At 37.4% G+C, this 16,632-nt stretch overlaps 1 protein-coding gene across 4 annotated transcripts in view; it reads left to right on the top strand.

Moving 5' to 3' along the window:
* The window catches only part of LOC112451580 (neo-calmodulin-like), a 41,429-nt gene extending 31,341 nt beyond the window's left edge, over nt 1–10,088 (top strand). For 3 of the 4 annotated variants that reach the window (XM_025011269.1, XM_025011268.1, XM_025011267.1), the window contains 6 exons: nt 585–827; nt 4,023–4,056; nt 5,350–5,451; nt 5,554–5,689; nt 5,849–5,997; nt 6,254–10,088. In XM_025011269.1, the coding sequence (XP_024867037.1) occupies nt 585–827; nt 4,023–4,056; nt 5,350–5,451; nt 5,554–5,689; nt 5,849–5,997; nt 6,254–6,285 (696 nt within the window). In that variant the 3' untranslated portion in view covers nt 6,286–10,088. Of the gene's footprint in view, nt 1–584; nt 828–2,539; nt 3,555–4,022; nt 4,057–5,349; nt 5,452–5,553; nt 5,690–5,848; nt 5,998–6,253 lie in introns of those variants that run through there. The other variant, XM_025011270.1, reaches the window with a different exon arrangement.
* The last annotated feature ends 6,544 nt before the right edge of the window (nt 10,089–16,632 follow it).

Genomic DNA, 16,632 nt, shown 5'->3' with positions numbered 1-16,632 from the left:
GCTATTCTATTCGCGGAATTTATTCTCACTTTTCGGGTAGTATATAAATTTCCGCCCACAAGATATAAACGGGCCGACATAAAATAACTCTCGCAAAAATATTGAATCGGTTTTGATACAGCGAGTCAACGCGACGATTACAGGCAAGCTGAAACGATGGCATTAACCATAACGGCAATAAACATAAAATACGATAAACGTAAAATACAATATAGCGAGATTTAGATATTATATCTTGGTAGTTCGATATTGCAATGCGCTTTAGAAATATTTAAAAGATATGGAAGTTACATGCTGAAACATACAGTTATAACTTTCATGGTAACTTTCAAAAGTCTATATAATAAAGAAGAGAACTTACTATAAATACTAGTTATCGTCAATTCGTCAATCTACTTGCAAAATTTATAAACGTAGCAAACAGGAAAAAATACAAAGAGAAGAAAATTTCGACGTCGTGCTTTAATTATTCCGATAATAATATATGTATACTCCAACCTACAACACATCCGTCTGACTTGATTACCTCCAATAAAATCCCTCATACCTAACAATTAACGGATATTCTGTCTCTTGGACTACAGGCACGCAACAAACCGGCGGATGGCGTGGGTCATGTAAACCAAAAAGGTGCTTCCGGTCAGAAAGCGCCGACGGCTGGTCAGAAGGTCGCGCCGGGTGCTAAGGGCGCGGCGAAACCGACCCAAAAACCGACAGCCCAGAAAGGCCAAGTGAAAGTGACACCCAAGGCGGCCTCCGTCAAAACCGGCAAAAACAAGAAGAAGGGACAACGGCAGCAATATGATCTCATCGTTACTATTAACTTGGTGAGTAGTGTAATATGTCACAAATTTCATCTCACACATTCAAGATCGAGACGTCTCGCCTGAAATCGCTATCCACTTTGACATCCACATCCACGCGAATTTCTTTCGATAGTTTTATTCTGTCCTAGTGTAAAGACCATTAGTATGGCGTAAATATATTTTCATAAATAACTATATACAAGATTATTTTACAAAATCCCAATCTTAATTTCAATGGTGGATTCTTTAACCGCTAAATTCTATCTTGAATAAAATATTGATATTTTTTGACAAGCAATCAGAAATAAAAGATTTTTTCGTAAAGTAAACTTATGTGATTGAATAACAAAAATTTTATTCTTTCTCAATCACATTATACGTTTTCAAAATTTTAGCATGTAGCTTGATTATCCATATCATCAAACTTCAATTATTTCACGCTTAACAAATAAGATTTCTTAAAGATTACCTCCGATTTGATAAGAATTGAGTTTAATGTCTTTCGGACAGCTTGGTGAACGTTAAAGTAGGCTGAGTACCATTATGCCGTGCCATGCGCGAGTAGCTAATTTCGATCAATTATTCAGCCTGCCCATGCCGTTAAAATCGTTAGCACGATCTACCCAGACGATTTGCATGAGTAGGCCACCTAATTATTTCTGTTCGTAGAAGCGAGAGAGCGAAGTTATCGGCGACGGATCGAATCGCGTCACGAGTCGCCTTTGTCAACTTAGCGTGCGCTTCGCGTAATGCGTGCACATCGGCAATAAATATGGCATGATCTGACCCAGTTGAATACGCGATAAGCGATCGATAAGTTCCTCATGTTCGGCTAATGTACGCCGCGTACGTTGTCAAGATACGCCGAAGGAAAATAACGCCGTGCTGTCATTTAATTAGATTGGCATAATTAACGACAGCTCCTCGATCGTGTTGCTCTATTTTGGGATTTCGATAAGTCTGTTGACAACTTCAAATAGATCTAATATTTGATCTTCATGCAAATTGCGTGTGCATGATGTGTGCAACTCTAGCATATAAGTATTCTGTATTGATTATAAACTTGTATTATTATTACGACTACTATTTTATATGTCCACTTTGTTTATAATTGTTTCGCATAATCTCTTATCACGTATAACCGTAGAAATATCCGTTTATTGAAAAACTTTTTTTCATACTCTTATCACATATTATTTAATTACTATTTTTAACCAATTATATCAAGTATAATTTTTATCGGAAGGTAAAAAATGAATTCTCATACAAGAGGTTTAATTTATATTCGTTAAAATTATTCCCGCTTTATTGATATAAATTCTTCAATGAAAATATTCAAAGTGATTTCAAGCGAATAAATTTTTATCGATGAGAAAATTAAATATATAATATATTTAAACAGCGTTGTATTTTTCTCTTTGTCAATATTATTATTCTACTTTATTAATATATTACCTCGTATATTACGCTATTAACATTATGGTATTAATGCTACCGTTAATTATACTAGATCGGTTTATTATGTCGGAATGCCTGGATACATAGATAAACGCCAAGAATACGAATTGGTTTTTCAAAATGCGAGAAAAATGCACTTGAAATCATTAAAAGTATTTTTATGAAAGACGATATGATTACCGGAAGTTTATCCTTATACTCGTTAACGCGCAAAATAATATAATGAGCAAAATATCTGTTCATGAAACGTCAGAAGCGGGGAAGGGAGTAGTCACCTAAGCGTCTAACCGAAGAGGGGACCTGGTAGTTAAAAACAGACTAAGGTTGCCAAAGTTCCAAACTCACACGCCTTTGTCATCGTGCGGACATCTGCGCTCATCGCGCTCGGTACCGGATGTTCGGAAGTCGCGCCGGCAAGTGCGTTTTTCTCGTCTTCGAGGCGTGCGTGAAGTAACGGTGCGTGTGCGACCGCGGAAGTTGAAGAGGGAAGTGACAAGAAAGAGAAACGAGTCGTTCTCTCAACTTTTCATCCGACTTCATCGAATTGCGAGGCGCCGCGTATTTCTCTATGCCACACGTCGGCTATTTTTACTCATCCGCGAGCTATCACATCCTCGAATAGTGTCGCCCATGTGATTGCCGGAATATCGTGCCCACGGTCGCCTTGATCGTCATCTTCGACATTTCATTTTACCGCGAAAAAAAAAACGACGACGAGATCTGTCGACTTCTCGGTTCAAACATCATCTCCTCCGTTTTACCCGTCTGAATAAACGGAAAGTAATCGTGATCGACGAGAAGTCTGAGCGTCTTTCGGATATGTCGTACCTACCTCTCTATCCATATCTCTTTTTCGGTACCAGCAACGACCTTGAGATAGCTCGTAGTCGATAAATATTAGTTCGATTCAGAGCAGCTTTCGAGCAACGGATCCGTCGCGAATATATGCGCGTCGAATATATCTCTATCCCGGGAGATCACGATAAAAGTGCAGTTTACGTTTCTTTCTCCTTTTTCTTTATGCATCGGTGGAAATGTCGCGTATGACGCGATTGCAATGGGATTGAAATGTCGGTCTCGACGGCGACACGACGGTAATTGCGACGAGACAAATGTAGTCGTGGAATCCGGCAGCTAACGTTTTGTATAATCTCGTTAATGGACACTTCCGGCACGCGTTCCTCGGTGTGACACTCGATCATGACGGATACAGAGAAGAAATACACGCACGCGTATGGTCAGCTGCGTAGATTGACCAGCACGATAGACGGTCAAATTAGACAGTTGAGTGTAAGTAAAAATACAAATTTCTGGCAACAGCCTGAAACACGTGTGTGCGCAAGACGTGTGGGAAATTAAAAAGGAAATTTTTATTCGGAGCAAACGTGAACGCAAATAAAATGCATTCAAGCAGTCAGTTGCGTCGTCATTTTGTCGCGCGAGACTCGCTATCATGCACGTTGCGACACGTTATTATTAATAATTCATTTCACGACCTCCCTTCGCGTCGGAGTTTCTAGCGTCGGGCATCTCGCCAAAATTTCTTCAGTATCTTCTGTATCATACGAGAACAGATCATAGGAGAGTAATAGTTAGAGCAAGGTCGTTCGCCCATAATGAGGCAATATCTTTAGACACCGCTTAGTACTTACATACATTCATTATGTAATATAAAAACATGATTCAAGACATAGATGCAAGACAAAATTGCGTTACGCATATGAAATGATAGGGCATTTGTCCTTTTCTCTGTTTCAGTCCGAATATGGACTCACAGAAGATCAGGTAGCAGGTGAGTTGACGATTGTAGATAACTCAGTAATTTATAAGATAGATTAATAATAATTAATAAATCAGCAATAATTAATTTTCATAACCTAATTAAAAATTCGTAACATTTCTGAAATTTACTTCTAATATTTTATGTTATACGATAAAATACTTTGTACTATTAACAATATTTTTAGTAATTAATGTCTTTTTTATTTGTACAAATTATTGTGTTATCTTATTCATTTTGTTCATGTAAGAGTGACATTTTGAATAGCGTCGTTAGACATACATGGAAGACATAAAATTGATTGTTATGTGGCATATGTGCGTGCCAGTTGGCAGCAGTTTTTCCTGTTTACCTAATATCTCGATGCTGAGTCAGTTAAAGTAAGAGTGTTAGAAATAATTTAAAAGACAGAACATGGTAGATTCAAAAGATACCGAATAAAAGCTGTTTTACTAGATGATCTAAGCGAATAAACTCGTCGAACATAAATAATTGATGCGTAACTTAATACGCGGATGGCTCATTATTTCTAATGACATCGTCGTTGACACGCGATGATATTGATTATATTAAACTCACGATCCAACTTGCTGCGATATTTGTAGCCTTCTAGTTATATCTTTATGTCCTTCATTCGTTCATCATCGTTATGTCCTTCATAATAATACTGGACAGAAGCGAGATAGAAAAGGAAACCTTCGTGGATATCAATTAATAGCTATATACATATATATATAGCGGATATATAATTTTTTTTAATTATCAAATAATTAAGATATTAAGAAATTTCTTGCGTAAAAAGTCGTATGTAAAACAAGTTACACCAACTTAAAAGTTTAAAATTAGCGATTCAAATACGTAAAGCCCACTTTAGACGAACTGTAACTTGTATTACAATTCAGAACAGAATTCTACTTACAACTTTACGTGACCTGTTATACAAAACATTTGAAAAATCAGAATACACAGAGAGAGATATACAAAATATATATTAAAATACATACATTTAAATGCACGTGGCATATAAATTATAGAATAAAGAATTCTATCGTGAAATCTGACAAGAATAATAGGTTAGTCTAGAGTGGGGTTAATCAATAGAAACTATCAATATAACAAATAAAAGTAAAACAAAACACTGTGTGCACGTGTATAGTACACGTTTCCATCGAGCTTTGCAATTAACAATTAATCAGTGCATAATAAGACACTCGAGAAATCGTTTCAAGTGCATCGAACAATAGCTATTTGTCTCGAGTACGGTAATGATCGGCACGATAACGACGAGAAACTCTGTTATTTCAGAATTCAAAGAGGCATTCATGCTCTTCGACAAGGACGAAGATGGCACGATTACGATGGCGGAATTAGGAGTCGTTATGCGGTCTCTCGGTCAAAGACCATCGGGTGAGTAATTTGCTCTTCGCGAATGACGAATGCATCCGGGATGTATCTTGCGAGTATCCGGAACAGCGATGTATAAATCGAGCGGCAATACGTCTCTTTCAGAGACGGAACTGCGCGATATGGTGAATGAAGTGGATCAAGATGGAAACGGTACCATCGAGTTCAACGAGTTCCTGCAGATGATGTCGAAGAAGATGAAGAACGCCGACGGGGAGGACGAACTTCGCGAGGCGTTCCGGTAATAAGTTCTTCGCTGTATAAGAACTCCGAGTACCTAATTGCCCATGGGACAATTGCATTGAAAGAACGCCCCGAGGCAACTTTCGCCCGGGGACAATAGTGTTCTTAAGACGTAGATAAGCCTGGCAATTTAGCACTTTACTCGTTTCCCTTTCAGAGTGTTCGATAAGAACAACGACGGCTTAATATCCTCGAAGGAGCTGCGACACGTAATGACGAATCTCGGTGAGAAGCTATCTGAAGAGGAGGTCGACGATATGATTAAGGAGGCGGATTTAGATGGCGACGGAATGGTCAACTACGAAGGTAACGTGTTTTCCTTCCTATATGTTTAGACCTAATATGAAATCTACGGCGAATGTTTATCGCGAGTTTTCCAATTAACAATTACGTGCGTAATAAGAGATGCCCGTGAATTTTATTATATTTATTAGATTTTATTATATTTCTTAATATAAACCTGATATTCGGGTTTAAGAAATATAACATATGTATATAGTTATTATCACAAATTATTAAATTGTACACTGAATTATGCTAATCAGAACCAATTGTGTTTCAGATTTTGTGTCGATCCTATTGTCGAAAAATTAGTTCGGAAATACCTGAAGTAACAGAGGACTCTCGATGGAGAAGAAATAAAATGGATCCGCTATCCAAGTTCCTCGACTTCGTAGGATCGTAACGAGAAGTCGTTTCATGCCTCATGAAACTACCGCATTCAAGACCGTCGACGGAAAAATCAAGAGTTCATCGATGACCGATCGACCGCGGCATGTACAACAACAGTGAGATCGCGGAAGCGAATCACGCGATTTCGATCGCACGAACATACCAATTTTACTCTATATAGTTAAGGCTTTATGAGCGATGTGTCGAAGGTTTCGCGCGTAAGTAGCGCAGGTAGAGAATTGGGGAGGCATCGGAAGTCTTTGACTTCGAGCGGGACGCGCGGCTTCCGCCGCCGAATGGTAAAGCTTCGGCCTTACGGCCGGAAAACTGAGAGGAGAGACTTTCTTCCGCGAATTTTTTGCACATACGTACACGCATTATATACACAGATACACCTCGCGCTCCTTCGGACTAATCTTAGACGAGTACTTGAAATTTTTAGGTATAACGGTAACGTAACGTACGGTAAAATAAAGAGAGTATGTCCAAACGACGGGGGAGGGAGGCGCGACCCGGAACAATCAACCGAGCTTCGTTTAGACTTTTACGTACCCTTAATATTTATCTCCCCTTCGGTAATTTTACGGAGCGGAGAATTTAGAAGTTACCTAGCTTTCCACGCCCTTTTAAGCGCCCCCCCCGCGAGAAAGTCCTGAAATATATAACAGTATACACGATATGTTTACGTAATATATATATACATATATACATATGTTATTATATTATTATTATACGATATTCCTTTTGCGTCGCTTGTTCCCTTAAAACGCGACGCGTACGAAAGGTACCGTACTTCGAGTGTTTTTACCGCTTGTAATACACGCAGAACGCGCGCAAACGTAGTGACACACAAGTACACACGTCTCCCGTCCTTGCCGTCGCCCTCTCATTGCCATCACCTCCTCGATTGTTAGTAACTTTAGAGCGGGCACGCCGACGACACGTTGAAGAGTGATCGACCCTAGCGCTTTCGCACGTAGCGTGAATTGACCGATAATCGTGGTGCCGCGTTTCCGTAATCGATCACCATTGAGTGGACGACTGCCCTGGTTGAAAAGGTGCTTCGAAAGCCGACAGTCTAAAACGTTCAAGTTATCGCGTTATTCCTATGGGAACAATCAAGCAGAGCGTTTGCTACTCTAAGCGTACGAGATTTGAAAAGACGTTCGTATGGTGTTCATTCCTTTAGTTACTGAAGGAATAATCTAACGACCTAAACGGGATTGTTCATGCACGGGTTCGTTGGTGGAGTCTTGGACGGAAGCAATGCTGCGACCATTGACAATCCCTCGTTACATACCCAATGACTATAGTTGCCCATTGTGATAATTAACAGGTGCCTATGGTCATTAGGTATATGGCAGTGGCTATTAGGAAAGATAAAAAGAAAAAGGACAGTTCTTACGCGAGAACAATTCAACCAGGGCGATTAACGCGAGCACCCCTTCGTTCGTAAACACGGAGGGATTGTATATATGTTGCGATCTCTCAGAAGATGAAAAATGTGGCACGACATGTTTCCGCTGTCGCACAATCAAGTGTTATTCGCCGCATCGTCGGATTCAGGAGCGTATAAGCTACGTGCGGATTATGTGGTATGTATGTATGTACCTTTAGACGTGTTATATAAAAAAAACCCTGCGCGTTAGCACGCGAAATAGACCCATAGGTAGTACCTAGCGATTCATAGTGACAGATAAAGAAAAAGGCGGTCGCAACTATAAACAGCGGAGCTGTAACACGTGAATTATTATATACTATACATATGATGATGTTGCTACCACGAGAAAGAAAAGAAACATACGTGAAATACATTGTAGATAGTCATATATATACATATATTTAATACATTGTATGTATATGTATATGTCCTCTCCGCCGCCCGCGTTCCACACGCATATACACCCCCACACGCACGCATGCACGCGCGCGTAGTCCGCCCCGGCACGAAACGGAAAATTGAAAACGCGCGATTGGTAGCGCGAGAGAGACGAGAGAATTGAAGTGATAATAACGCGCGAGCGCATCTGTCGCGTACTATCAATCGGAGTAATTCTATTCCATTTTGTGCGCGTGATGTTCCATTGTTTTATTGAATCTTTATTATTCGTTCATATTTGTATATCATGATTCTTTTGCGTATTAGTCGGCTTAAACCTACCGATCATTTGTGAATCCTTATAAAAGATTAGATTTTCGACAAAAACCATTTACAAATTGATGACCGTATCGTATCATATTATTAGTTAAAAGGCATTTAAACTGATGAAGTAAGATAAGCTATAGTGGGATTTTTCCATATGATTACAATTTCTCTTATCGGTTTTTACAAGAATAAAAGTACGAAACACCACTAAATGAAAATTTAAGGTAACAATTTTTTAAGAAAAAATATCAGAATGATTATTTCAAATTTCTACTTATATCCAAATACTACCGTTATTGTTAAATAACATTGATTAATTATGCAAACAAATTGTTATCGCAGAATATAAATATAAATAAGGAATAGTTCAGGCATACAACTGAAATATTCTTTTTTTCATTTAAACGTACATGTTTTCTTGCCTCGCATATTAATGCATTTCGCATTTTTTGTTTGTTTTTTTTTTTATTTAGATTTGTTCAAACTGTGCAAGCTATTTAAAAACTTTAATATCGTAAAATTATTTTAGAATTTTATGCCGATTGACTGTACGCACGTGCGCTAAAACTGCTAAAAGATAAAATGGGAGAAAGAAAGAGAGAGAGGATGAATGATTTTTTTCCGAAGTGAAGAGACTCCGGGTGAAACGCGCGTGTTTCGAGATCCGGGCAACTCGATCACTTTTCTTTCCGAATACCAGCGAAAGGCGATTGCGGCCTGGAGCGCTCGTCGGACGAAACGGTGATTGCGGGTACATAGAGGCAGACAATAAATTATGTTGCTCTTTAATCTGACCGATCGACGATTACGTTACATTTGACGGCGAGCCTACCATGTTACCAAGGTGCGAATGCACGTTCGTTTTGAAAGAATGCCACAAGAGCAATGGGAGTTCAAGTTGTCGAGAATACGAGGGACCTTGATGATTTGATATAGATACGATTACCTGTACCATATGACGCGTGACGTATGATTAACGCAAACGTATATTACTTTCGCAGTCGAAAGCTGTGATCTTTGATAGAGCCGTTGATTTCTCGAACAACCAGACACGTGAGCGGTTTTACTGTGAAGATGATCTACATCAAATTTTGAAGCATGATCAATTCATGAGAGATGTACGCTTGACGAATAATGACCTAAGTCGACGTAGTGTACCTGATGTCTTTAAATCTTCAGAATTTGACTTACATTATTTTCAGGATAAATTGTTCACGTCGCGTCTCCGATAGAATACTGCCATAACGTGATGAAAATACTTATTTTTTGGACTTAAATGCATTAAATTAAGTTGTAAAAAAAAAGTTTCAATAAGTTGGAGGCAATGAAAATTCAACTTTCATGCTTTACTTTCGTAATTCTTAATTAATACCTATTTTTTAATCAGTTCAGTAAATTATAACGCTATTTCCGATCGCTTGGTCTATTAAACTTATGGCAGTCTTTTCTCGATGGTGCATCATAGTTTATGAACCGTACCAAGCGAGAAAGAAAGAGAGAGAAAGGAAAGACGTGCTTATGTAACCGACGTTCATAGACAGAGGCGCTTCAACACGCGAAATATACAAGCGAAGAGATAGTCGTGTTTTTGACAATAATATATTTTCTTAAAGCTTACATATCTCGAAGCGAGATGTCCCACCGCGCAGTGTCTTTTTTTCCATTGGGATAGCACCGTTTCGCAGTAAACGCTACCGTTGATTATGCTTTTCGATCTATCGATGTTCGAGATGACCGATTACGCTATTCGCCGACGCTCGTAACGAACGTTCGTCCTCTCGTGTTCGATACGTAATGCGAGGTACCAAAACCACCGGCGACTCGAAACACCGCGACCTGGAAAGCTCAGGCACCTGAGCGAATCAGCACGGCGAACGGCGACACGCTGATAGATAAGGGAGAAAGTAAAGCGTCAGCTTGATAATACGTCACAAATAGCAATGTATAACGTCCGAACGACAATATCTCTCTAATGGTTTAACCTCGGTAAGAACTACCGAAGAAACAGACATATACGCAGGTCCGTTCCAGACATTAAGTATATCTTGAAATTATATACCTATACAACGCCGACAATGAGCCACTGCATGTCAACGGCACGTGTCGCTATTTGTTCGTCGCAACATCACCTACTTAGATATCCTACCATCCGTTCGCATCTCCCCCTTTTAAAGGAAATTATTGCTAACCGTATCATATGAATGACGATACCCGCGCGTTTGTTATGTGCAATTGGCAGGAAAAAAGTTTAAGTTATCGCGGAATAAATACGGCCAATAGTAGCAGTTATTAATTGCAATGTAAGGACCATAGATTGGAGTTGCTTTGATCTTTAAAGATAAATTCACAATTCTGGTAATTCAAACTTTTTTTAAATGAAATTTTATAGTAAAAAATCCTTTTTATGAAACCTATACTTTTCTTTCATCAAATCTCACTTTAAAATTTTTGTCACGGAACTCTGCTAATCACGAACAAATGTGATACTCGGATTAAACGCATATTAAAAATCTATTTTTTTTATACGACTAAAGTTATTCTTGGGAATCAAAAATTCCGATACGTGGTAATTGCTTTCAAAGTGTCAAGGTTTCCGAAACAATTTTAAGGATCTGAAAATATGAATTTGCTTATACCGAATTTTGTGAGAAATTTTGTAACGCGTGCACACCATGTGATTTTGCCTAATTTTTTTTGTAGTATCGGTGACAGTGCGACGCACGAAAGTGTAAGTACAAAAGAATTGTTTGACGTAAGCATGCAGTGAGTTTCTACACCATATGCATAAAAAGAATGGATCGTCTGATGACACGATAGAAGAAAATGTTATCGCAAAAGAAAAATGCAAGTATCGTGTCTGTACGGTCAAAACGCAGCGTAAGGCTTTTTACATTTGCATTATATTGAACGCACTTTATATTCATTAAAAATGATAACTGATAACTATCCTAACTATTTGAGGGGCAAAAGTCAATGAGCATTTGGTACATTTATGACAGACAGACGATTGTTATATTACAATCTTCGTCATTTTAATCGCATTTATCGATAAAGAAACTGATAATAATATCCATATTGTATCACCAGTTACATAAATCTGATAGTTATTGTTACGTGATACACAAATTGTTCCTATATATCATCCCTCAAAGAGTCAGGAGTTCAACGTTCTTTGCTCGAAGTGAAGAATTTTCCCCCCTCCCTCCCTCCCTCCTCTCTGTGATTATTACATTTCTGTTCGACGCGAGAATCGATTTCTCGGAGAACCTCGAGATATTTGTTATTATACTATCATTTGCTCCAGAGGAGAGATATTTTTATAGATTACACTTTACGCCAAATTCCTGCTGTGCAGCGTAATACGAATCATATGACATTGCGTTGCGATGCATTGCATTGCACTGCATTGTATTAACATTTTTTATAGGGTGTATCGAAAGTCGTGCGCTTTCTTTCTGCCGCAGTTATCGTGAATAAACAAATCATAATAAATTAAAAAATAAATTAAAATAATTTGAAAAAGGGAAAAGAGTAATGGAATTTTTTCTTTGATTGATTAATTTTTATAATTAGGCAGATTTTTTTATCTACGGCACTTATTTACCCAAGTATTTAATAATTAAGTGACTGTGCAATTTAATGGAATTTCCAATAATGAATAATATACTATTTATCGCATGATCTCGTACGGAAAGAGTGCAAGATGCTTCAGACACCCTACCCACGTTTCATTGTATTATATTACTATATATATATGTACACATATGCATATACAAGTTATATATTCTCTAACAAATTGTTTTGCGAACTGGAAGCTCAGGAACTAACGAATGTTCTTGGCCGTTCGCAAACCTGCCGTTAATTATCTACGTACAGGATGTCTTGGAAATACACGCTTGTGTTGAAAATAGAAATTTTCATTCTATATGCAAATCTCGAGTGCAAAGGAGAGTACGCGTATATTTTCATTATATTCCTTAGGACACCCTGTACGTTTTAACGTTGCCCTCCAGAAGTAAAGGAACGTGAGTCTTCCTTTTGACATATATTTGATATATTTAATCGAGACTCTTCTCCGTTGTATTCTGCTTTTATCGTCGATCGCTGCTCGCAAACCAGCCATTTGAGTAGAGAGCTCGATAAGCTAACCGTTGCAATTATAAACGGAGATTATAAATTGTGGAAATCAATGAGATTTCCTCACAATGTCTCGCATGAATACTTTGTGCGATGTTCGAACGAAGTTTCATGTCTCATCTTGGCGATCGTAGCGGCATCGACTAGCAGAACGAATCATTTCATTAATAACTCTATCGCGTTACTTTTATTACTGTTATAAAATATAGGGCTAGTTTAAGGGACAAGTTTTCGCAAAATATATACCATCGACTTTCTTCGTTTGGAAATAAAAGTACAACGCATAATAAAAAAAAACTAAACTATTTAAATAATTTAAAGAAAAGAGAATTATTAAAAGTTATAAATATATTAAACATTATTTATACATTTACGTACTGTTATTAAACTAAAAAGAATTTATATAAAGATAAAAGGAAATGAAAACGCGCTGGTGTAAATGATTTAAAGTAAAGACGTTTCGCATTTTCCCTTAAGCGTAACTCTCTTTGAAACCGATATATATATTTTCTCGGAAATTTATGGTACAATCGCGTACTGTGCAAATATATTTTCATCTCTTTACGAAGACGTGTCCACAAGACGGAGCAGTACGGGACTGTTATTTCCCGATACCCATTAACCAAGCCACGTGTTTGATTCACTCACTTTAACGGTGCTTCGCGATCTTTTGGAACACTCATCCCGATTTCGAGTAGATATCGATATTTCAAGCGCAGCCTGTAAAACGAGCGACTTCGAGGCACCTAAATCACTTCGGAGGATGTACGAAGTTCGCCTAAGCAACGCAAGCAAGCAAGGGAATGTAATATCAGCTAGCTTAATATCAAACACACGTTGAAATACCGCAAATACATGAATAATCAAATTACATATACGTTAAATAGATACGCGTGAAAGAACCTGATTACCTTAGACGTACGAATAATTAAATGATAGTTGTTAAGTAAGTGTAACTAGGTTGTAACAATTGCGAGGGCTGTCGCTACTAGGTGACACGATCTTCCGTTCATTAAGGATCTGCGATTTTATCGTATTATACCGGTCCGATTACACCGCTTTCTTACGAAACGATTTATAGGATGTGATTGTAGGCAATTGTGGGAAATCGTGTGCTTGGCATGCAACCGTTTTTAAACGTTGTATCTTTTGGGCGTCGTTTGAGAAGTTGCGTCATTCTAATTTCTCCGCTTGTGCCGATTACTTTCGAGAGGCTTTTTCGCGTGGATTCAAGGCAGTGAAGTAGTTCGTTACGTTTAATTTCAGCCAGTAACGACGGTGACGGAGAGAGTAACGCGGAGACGAGTTCCGCGCGTTCTTTATGATTGTCTTTTGTCATCGACCCTGTTCTTTTTCAAGTCGCGTGGTGAAACTTCTTTGCGCCTAAATTCCACGCGAGGTAAAAATCGGATAAAATCGCGAGAGCAGGCAATAAATCGTGTACTGTACCACACAACACCGCGGCCGAGACACGACGATGTTCAAACTAGTTGTAATAAGGAAATGTCTTTCATTAACTTTGTTAAACCTTATGGGGAGTACAAGCCATGTTATCGAACAAGTATGTGCGTGTATTTCTATATTTCAGTCTAGTGAGAAAATGTCCGACAGGGGAATCCTGGTCTCTCGCACAATCGAGATATCGTATCTTCAGTAGAAGAAAATCTCAACCGCTAATTATTCTCCCAGAAATCGCAATTAAGAAAATGAAAAAGTATAGAATAATGTTTTAAACATTTTAATATTAATATAATTAATCCACTATTAAATTATCTTGAACAATATATCTGAGAAGAACCTGAAGTGAAATTTTTTATCACAATAATTTCACTTACACTTCACTTTACACTTTCTAATCATTAGATCGATTATTCGTTATAGATTTAAAAAATGGTAATTCTACAGTTGCGATTTTTTTCTATTAAAGATCAAATCATGTCCTGAGGGACACTATGCAAAGCAACGCACGAAGCGAATTAAAAGCGAAATTAAAGCGAGGCAATCGAAGATTATAATCTTCAGGGCGTATTAAGAAGATAGGGTGAAAAAAAGAAAACAATAAATGGATCTACATGGGGAGCTATATCGCGCTGTGAACGAAATATATTTATATTTTTACCTGAAAGAAAAACAAAGAAGGGTACGAGAGATGAAACGTTTGTAATGACGAATATCCGCGACGAGGAATATCCATGACGTTATTTTTCTAGAGTGAATTACATCTAAATAGTTATTATTGCGTTATGGCGAAACGTGTTCTCAAGCGACAAGCAGGCCTAAACGCGACTTTTTACGACGTAAGACTTAATGCGTGTACGAGCATATTTGGCAAAGGAAAAATACGTTTGTTGTTATCATTTGTTTTGTATGTACCACTTAATGCTGTTGTGCGTTACTGGAATTACTCCGCAAATTATACATCATGTTTTCTATAGATCGTGAGCGACTTTCCCAAACGGTTTGTATCCGTGTTGTTGTTGCGAGTTTGGTGTACCTAATTATTCAAAGCGTTTGTGCGTTTAACATTTAAGAAGTTATGTTTTGAATAACTGCAGCTCTTTGGTATAATGTAGTCATTTCATTTTTCACTCTCATTGAGTTTATCTTGTTCAAAAAACATTTTCGATTACATGCTTCGCTTTCCAATGTTACATGTTTGAGAATCAATTTATTACTTATCAAGGATAAATAAAGGTCTATTCGTACAAAATGATAGATATGATTTACCGTATGCAATTGAGTGCGTTTAACATGTGTAATATGTGTGATGAGATCTCGCATAAAAAGTATCCTATAATTGTTTTCACGCCTAATTGGCTTTATCGCAATAATTTAGTCATTAATAAGGGAATTTGTAAAAATATTCTGCGACAGTAAATTAACAGTGAATAATAAGATGTCATATTATAACAAATACACAAATACAATATCTTCCGAGATAGCTTTGGCTCAATAATCAAAATTTAATAAAAATTCAATACTATAGTACGAATTAAAATAGTTAAGCTGTAAAGACTGGCTATTGCAGCTGTCATAAAAAAAAATGTATGAATAATCAAAGGATAATGTTATAGAAAATGATGCAATAGCGATATTTTAATATAATTAAAATTGAAATTTAAAGAAGCGTGAAATGGCGTGAAACAGGAGTAGAATAGTGCAAACAAATCCGTTTTATCATTTTTACCTAAAATATTACTCAATTATTTTCTTAAACTATTTGTTAACTGCGACTTTTCAAGTGAATACTCTACTCGCGTTTCGTCCTAGAGTGAAGAAAAGTCAGAGAGGACAGGGATTCAGAAAAGAGTACTGTATACCTGTTGTGTATATGTGTTTGTGTGTCTGTTGTGTGTGTGTGTGTTATGTGATGTTAAACGTACGCGACCATGTTACTGTAACATTATGTACTCTAATATTACAACACGTCATAAAAAGTGGTGAACACTGTGTACTGGTGAAATGCAATACATGTATCGAGTTGCCCCTAAATACAGCCATTTTATAATGGATACTCGTTTGCAGTTTTATCTCCCGACTTTAACCTTACATCAAGTTTATGATAATATGCTACCATGATAAGAAACGTACCTTTCCATTTTCCTTCCGTCATGTTTACGATAAGAAACACATACGTGATATAAGTAAGACAGATACGCCATATATAAAATAAAATACTATTCTAGCTATCACATTTGCTTTATCAATGAAATGTTACTAAAAGTCTCGAGTACGGTTTTGTAATTATGCTCATTATTGCGATGTTATACTGATGATTAAAATAGACAATATCAAAGCTCATAATTATCCTGAAGTTCTACTAAATAATTACAAAAACAAAACCGTACTCGAGACTTTTAGTAACATTTCATTGATAAAGCAAATGTGATAGCTAGAATGGTATTTTATTTTATATATGGTGTATCTGACTTACTTATATCACGTATGTGTTTCTTATCGTAAACATGACGGAAGGAAAATGGAAA

This window comes from Temnothorax curvispinosus, unplaced genomic scaffold, assembly GCF_003070985.1.
Source record: "Temnothorax curvispinosus isolate PA1 unplaced genomic scaffold, ASM307098v1 QBEX01002391.1, whole genome shotgun sequence".
In the NCBI taxonomy this organism is placed as follows: domain Eukaryota; kingdom Metazoa; phylum Arthropoda; class Insecta; order Hymenoptera; family Formicidae; genus Temnothorax; species Temnothorax curvispinosus.
Note: the sequence above shows the minus strand (reverse complement) of the source record. Positions and strands in the feature narration are given on the sequence as shown.